At 39.7% G+C, this 7,430-nt stretch overlaps 2 protein-coding genes across 3 annotated transcripts in view; one reads left to right on the top strand and one right to left on the bottom strand.

The window, feature by feature from the left end:
• The first annotated feature begins 359 nt into the window (after positions 1 to 359).
• LOC121398229 (extensin-like) overlaps positions 360 to 7,430 on the top strand; it is a 13,211-nt gene continuing 6,140 nt past the window's right edge. Inside the window, exon 1 of the mRNA XM_041577138.1 lies at positions 360 to 493. The gene's annotated coding sequence lies outside the window, so the exon portion shown is untranslated. The remainder of the gene's footprint in view (positions 494 to 7,430) is intronic.
• The window catches only part of LOC121398230 (targeting protein for Xklp2-A-like), a 26,278-nt gene continuing 21,041 nt past the window's right edge, over positions 2,194 to 7,430 (bottom strand). For both annotated transcript variants that reach the window (XM_041577141.1, XM_041577143.1), the window contains one exon: positions 2,194 to 2,445. In XM_041577141.1, the coding sequence (XP_041433075.1) occupies positions 2,343 to 2,445 (103 nt within the window). In that variant the 3' untranslated portion in view covers positions 2,194 to 2,342. The remainder of the gene's footprint in view (positions 2,446 to 7,430) is intronic.

Here is a 7,430-nt window from a genome sequence, read left to right as displayed (position 1 = left end):
TGCGCCAAATAGAAAACCGGAAGTTAAAAAAATGTGTAAAAAAAAAAAAAAAAGTGAATAAAGCAGCCCAGGACAGAATACGGTCGCCTGATGCCTGATGCCTGATGGAAGACGCCTGATGCCGGAGACCCGATACCTGACAGCCGAAGGAGGAAGTCTGAGGGCGGAGCTGTGATGAATGACGTCTGAGGAGGGAGGCTGCAGAGCGGAGGAGTGACGGCGCATTTGGAGCAGGCGTGACTACAACCGGCAACGATGCGCTATGGAGAAGGCAGAGGACAACGCATGCGTCAAAGGTAATTATGCGCATGATGTCCGAAAATGCGTTCCGTACCCGTAGTCTCACACAGGCTGAGAGATCAGCTGACTGAGGAACGGGAGGGGAGTGGGCGGGACCTGCACAGATCAGAGCTGATCTCCCTGGAAGAAGTGGCAGTGCTGTATGCTAAATGGAAGCTCAGGTTTAGCTATGTGCAGCATCTCCAGGACTACAGTGAGTTAAAAAGATGCCAAGTAGTTATAGATATTTATTTATTCCACAAACCAGGTTGCCAGTTGCTCATATATATTTATTTATTTTATCACTGAAAGATTGCATATACATTCAGAGACTTAGGCAATGAGAAGGGAACAATTATTTGTGTATTGTGTATAACTATTTGTAGCTCCCTTTATCCCATGGTTAGAATTAATTTAATCTGAGTTAGTTTGCTGCACTTTTACCCCTTCCGGCCCTGACTGACATGCCAAGATGTGCTTCTCACATGGAATCCTGGTGACAAAACTAGAGTACAGAGAGGAGGACAGTGGGTGAAATTGAGCAAGGAAACACTTTTGTGTGTGTGTTTTTATTTAGAGAGACTAGTCTCTGTATCTGTCTGTCTGTCTGTATCTGTTCCATTTAATCACATGACCTTACATTTTGGGGAAATATATTTTCTGAGGTGAAGGCTTCCACTAGATTCACAAAATGTATTTCTGACATACTAAGTTATTATACTTGATGTTTACTCTGCATTTATTTTGCTGTGTTTGTCAGGGATGTTATACACTATACATGACACTATTTATCTCGGCTCTTACTGGATTGTATAATGTATAAAAGTTGGTATACAAAACACACACACACATATATATATATATATATATATATATATATATATATATATATATACTGTTCAAGAGGGTATTCAAAAAAATTTATTGCAGCATCACTGTGCTTTTGTGGAAGCACAGTGATGTTGCAATAAATATTTGGTGAATTTAAAAAGATCGGTGTGCTGGTCCCTCTTCAACAATTATATACATTTACTTGGCCAAGCACCCGTAAAGTGGAAGTCAGAGACAGAGTGCGGGTACCTTCCGTATTAATATATAATACACAAAAGCCATTAATATCTTGTAAATGATATCCTTATAAATGGTGAGTTCTGATATCATCAGTTATAAATGGTGAGTTCTGATGTCATTTCTGTCACATGACTCTGAAACTGAAACGGAGAGAGAGTAAGAGAATTCATGCAGGGATACTATTGACCATAGCTTTGGTTTAAAGGATGCCTATAATCTAAAAAATGTTTCACCAACTATAGATACATTCCAGATGGGGCACACAATAATAATTGTTTTAAAGGAGAACTAACACTTAACTAAAGAAGTTGGGCAGAAATTTTGTACATTATATTTTGGGCTTCTGTACCAGCCGAAGGCAACCACAGCCCTTTAATGGGGAAGATCTGTGTCTTCAAAGATGCCCCAGTTCCCCGTCATCTTTGTTTATTCACTGCACATGCTTTGGGCTTAGGGAAAGACACACAATATACTATAATTATATGTAATATATATATATATATATATTTATATTACAATATAAGGCTGATTAGTACGTAATTCGGATTATTGGTACATAGCAGCACAGAAACCAGCACAATTAGCATCATAATTTATTCACCAGCTTCGTAATATCAGTTAACAGTCTTACCTATTTTCTGATTTGTGAAAACTCCTACGTTTAGCTTCTAAACAGCTGCTCAAAGCTCACTGAGCATGTGCGTGTAAAAGACTTTTAACAAAATCAAAGATAGGGAGTTCCTGTGACAAGTTTGAAATCACTGCTATAGAGATGCTGAACTTTTAGGCTGGTTCAATAAGTTCAGCATATAAAATATGGCATTTTTAGCCATATTGTGTTTTAGGGTTCAGTTCTCTTTTAAGAAATCTATCAAGCACTGTGGCTTGTTCACTGGGAGGGACCTCCTGGTATGGAAGGCCTCATTGGGGCACACACATTTTCTTAATAAGGTGACTATAGCACTCTATAGGGGACTTTGCTTTAAAAAATGCTATTGTTTCCCCCAACTGCTCTGAAGGCCTGCACCTCCGGTAGGTGAAATTTTTTTTGCTGATCTTTGATTAGCCTTCCCAAACTCAAAAGTCACCCTCCGCCTATGTATATTACCCTAAATACATCCATATATCTTCTCTGATCCTATTATACCTTTGTGGAGAATATATTACAGCTGTCTCCATCCAAGTTGAGGGGAACATTAGTTCAGCACTGCTCCTGACTACATGATTATTACTGTAAAATAACCACCAAGTTGTACAGTGCTGGAGCCTAATGGATTGGTTCCCAGTAGATATGTGTCATTGCCTATTTACATATGTCATACAAGTTTCTTTTCAGGAGTAGGAATGTGCTGGTGAAGCCTAAAATTGCAGAACAGCAAGAGCTTGAGAAGATACAAGAACTTCAAAAGAATCTCAAGAAAAATGAGCATTCCATGAAAGCTGCCATAACTAGAGCAGGTGTGTACCTGTTGGTGGGAGCGACTATATTTTCCTGACTGTGTACAAAATAAGATATACCCTCATACTGTACTCAGAACATTACTTTTGTATTTGTACATATGGTAGGCAGGAGCCATATTTTTTCTCATTTGACCAATGCTGTCTAACTGGTGTAATCCCCCTGTATTGTTCACATCTGTAACACCTCTTTTGTTCACAGTCCGGTACTGTTCACACCTGTAAAGCCCTGCACTGTTCACATCTCATTCAAACTGCTGGAGGGCCTCCAGTACTGTGAAGCACTGTATTAACTGTTCATTTTAAAGTGGTCCTGATAGGTTTCTGTCTCCTGCAGTATTCTGCCTTCCCCATGCTCCCTGTGTCGGCCATACTCTTCATGCTCTATGATCCTTGTGTGTGCCATACTCTGCCTGCCCTATGTTCCCTGTGTGTGCCATACTCTGCCTGCCCCATTCTCCCTGTGTGTGCCATACTCTGCCTGCCCTATGCTACTTGTGGGACATGAGCCTGGTAGCATTTGTTCTGGGGGTTTGTTAGCATTTGGAAGTTATTAAGGGCCCCTAAGGTATTTAATCATGTACTGTGTTATCCACAGGGGAGGAGGCATATGGATTTAAGGGTATGTCTTATACATGGAATTGCCTCTTTGCCATTCTAATGTGAATTCTGGGGGTATTATACATGGAATTGCCTCTGTGCCATTCTACTATGAATTCTGGGGCTATTATACATGGAATTGCCACTGTGCCATTCTAATATTAATTCTGGGGTATAATACATGGAATTGCCTCAGTGCCATTCTACTATGAATTCTGGGCTATTATACATGGAATTGCCACTGTGCCATTTTACTATGAATTCTGAGGGTATTATACATGGAATTGCCTCTTTTTCATTCCAATATGAATTCTGGGGGGTATTATACATGGAATTGCCTCTGTGCCATTCTAATATTAATTCTGGGGGGTATTATACATAGGATTGCCTCTGTGCCATTCTAATATGAATTCTGGGGGTATTATACATGGAATTGCCTCTATGCCATTCTAATATGAATTCTGGGGTATTATACATGGAATTGCCTCTGTGCCATTCTAATATTAATTCTGGGGGGTATTATACATAGAATTGCCTCTGTGCCATTCTAATATGAATTCTGGGGGGTATTATACATGGAATTGCCTCTGTGCCATTCTAATATGAATTCTGGGGGTATTATACAGTACATGGAATTGCCTCTTTGCCATTCTAATGTGAATTCTGGGGGTATAATACATGGAATTGCCTCAGTGCCATTCTACTATGAATTCTGGGCTATTATACATGGAATTGCCACTGTGCCATTTTAATATGAATTCTGGGGGGTATTATACATATAATTGTCTCTGTGCCATTTTAACATGAATTCTGGGGGTTTTATACATAAAATTGCCTATGTGCCATGATTCTTCTATGAATTCTGGGGGTATTATACATGGAGTTGCCTCCGTGCCATTCTAATGTGAATTCTGGGGGTATTATACATGGAATTGTCTCTTTAACAAACAAGGGAAAGTTGTGCTCACCACTATTTTTTAAAACCATTAGGCGGGGGTGCAATGAGGCTGTGACCACAAAATACATATAGAAAAATACAAGAGTCCTCTGCACTCAACCCATTATCAATATATTTAAGACAGAGACATTTTGTACATACTGCTACTGAAAAATGCCTTACCCTTTAAACAAAACAGGGATTGTTTGTCCTTATATTGCAATATATATAAGCTGGCCAACTACGTCAAAGTCATCCCATATCCGGCCAGTCCTGTGCTCAATTTTATCTGATTCATTAAGAATTCTATTGCTTCATTATACATTTTACAAAGGGATTAAGTTTTACCTGCAACTTACTAGCTGCTTTCAAAGTAAAACTCCCAAACTTGGCTGCCCTTTTATTAGACACCAGTGGGATCACCTGACTATAGCTGGGAAGGGTGGGAGCTACAACATGGAGCTGGTCACTGCTCCGGTATAACTATAACAAACAAGGGAAAGTTGTGCTCACCACTATTTTTTAAAACCATTAGGCGGGGGGGCAATGAGGCTGTGACCACAAAATACATATAGACAAATACAAGAGTCCTCTGCACTCAACCCATTATCAATATATTTAAGACAAGAGACATTTTGTGCATACAGCTACTGTAAAATGCCTTACCCTTTAGACAAAACAGCTCCCACCCTTCCCAGCTATAGTCAGGTGATTCCACTGGTGTCTAATAAAAGGGCAGCCAAGTATGGGAGTTTTACTTTGAAAGCAGCTAGTAAGTAAAAACTTCACTTTGTAAAATGAAGCAATAGAATTCTTAATGAATCAGATAAAATTGAGCGTAGGACTGGCCAGATATGGGATGACTTTGACGTAGTTGGCCAGCTTACATATATTGCAATATATGGACAAACAATCCTTGTTTTGTTTAAAGGGTAAGGCATTTTTCAGTAGCAGAATGCACAAAATGTCTCTTGTCTTAAATATATTGATAATGGGTTGAGTGCAGAGGACTCTTGTATTTGTGGAATTGTCTCTTTGCCATTCTACCATGAATTCTGGGGGTATTATACATGGAATTGCCTCTGTGCCATTCTAAAATGAATTATGGGGGTTATTATACATGGAATTGCCTCTGTGCCATTCTACTATGAATTCTGGGGTATTATACATGGAATTGCCTCTGTGCCATTCAACTATGAATTCTGAGGTATTATACATGGAATTGCCTCTGTGCCATTCTAATATGAATTCTGGGGGGTATTATACTTAGAATTGTCTCTGTGCCATTCTACCATGAATTCTGGTGGTATTATACATGAAATTGCCTTTGTGCCATTCTTCTATGAATTCTGGGGGTATTATACATGGAATTGCCTCTTTGCCATTCTACTATGAATTCTGGGGGGTATTATACATGGAATTGCCTCTTTGCCATTCTACCATGAATTCTGGGGTATTATACATGGAATTGCCTCTTTGCCATTCTACCATGAATTCTGGGGTATTATACATGGAATTGCCTCTTTGCCATTCTACCATGAATTCTGGGGTATTATACATGGAATTGCCTTTGTGCCATTCTACCATGAATTCTGGGGTATTATACATGGAATTGCCTTGTTGCCATTCCACCATGACGATGATCATCAGGCCCTAATCTGGGATATTCAGCAGATGCCAAGATCCATTGAGGGTCCCATATTGGCATACACAGCAGAGAAAGAAATCAATGTGCAGTGGACAAGCACCCAGCTTGACTGGATTGCTGTTTATTACAAAGGGTCTGGAGATCCTGCATGTGTGACTCTATTTATTCCTTACTCTTTTAGCCCACTCTGCCTGCCCCTTTCCTACAGGATCTTCCGCTTCTCAAGGCCTACAGTTTTTATACATCCAGACTTTCCCATCTTTGGTCTAAGCCAGAAGATCCTCATTCTACTCCCAGAGCCTTTCACTACTAAACATTATTGTCCAGATAAACCAAGTCCTTCTGTCTGGTTTGACAGTATATGACACAACTCTGTTACATGGAGGAATTAGTGCTACTTAGTAAATCAGGCCCTGTTTTTTAACCTGCAACATTAAAAGGGATTCCTTTCCCTGGTCAGTCCCCTGTACTTAGCCTTGAGTGTATTTCAGTTGTGGATTATGTGGGTGGGATGGTAACTATTGTACTGTAAAATGACTTGTGCCTACTATCCACATATTTGTGTGTATTTGTAGTGCTAACATGTTATTTCTATTTATTGTCTGACGTTAAATGAGTATCAGGTTCCCTCCATTGATTAGCAGCAATGATTTCACATATTGCTTTTTTAGATATGGACTCTGTACTACTGGTTGCTCTTTGGATGCTTCTCTCCTGTGTCTCACTTGCAGCTTGTATTTTGGGCAAGACATATCCCTAATGAATGATAGACCCTATGAAAACCAGGAGAAAAGATTAAAGGGGAACTATTGCAAGTGGGAGAAAAGGGGGCCTGCATTTAGTAGTCTGATATGCAGATTTTCTCTTTATCCAGGTTCCATGGTCCCATTTTCTTATTGGTTGCTAAAAAGTAGCTAAAGGGCTGTATGGACATATACATTAGAAGGGGGAACATTAGGGATCCCTCCATCTCTATTCCTACTGCAGCTTCCCAGATAAGTACTGCAGTATTTTTGCACTTGGCTTTCATTGAAGTACAGTAACAACTACAAATTGTATTGCATTAAAGATGTAGTGAGAAGCATGTTAGATGGGAACAGGGGCCTCTAGAGGAACAGAAATCGTCGCCTTCATTTTGGCTGAAAAGAGCTTTGGTGACTTGTCAATCAACTAAGCAATCCGAGAAAGGGAGGCACCCAAGCTACAAAGAAGAGTGAGGGGTTTGGCAGAGAACTTAAAGGACCAGTAACATCAAAAAACTTTTCAAAAATTCGTTAGTACATAACGAAAAAATAACACCAACACAAATTAAAATTTAAAATAGCAAAGCCTTTATTAAGAAATAACCTTACAGAAACTCCACTTCCTGTCCTCTTCAGAAAAGGCGACCATCCTTCCTGCAGCGCTCGATTTGTCCTCCCTGGCTAGCTCCAATAT

The sequence above is a fragment of the Xenopus laevis genome, chromosome 9_10L (assembly GCF_017654675.1).
Source record: "Xenopus laevis strain J_2021 chromosome 9_10L, Xenopus_laevis_v10.1, whole genome shotgun sequence".
Classification (NCBI taxonomy): Eukaryota; Metazoa; Chordata; class Amphibia; order Anura; family Pipidae; genus Xenopus; species Xenopus laevis.
The sequence above is the reverse complement of the archived record's forward strand: the minus strand, read 5'-3'. Positions and strand labels throughout refer to the sequence as shown.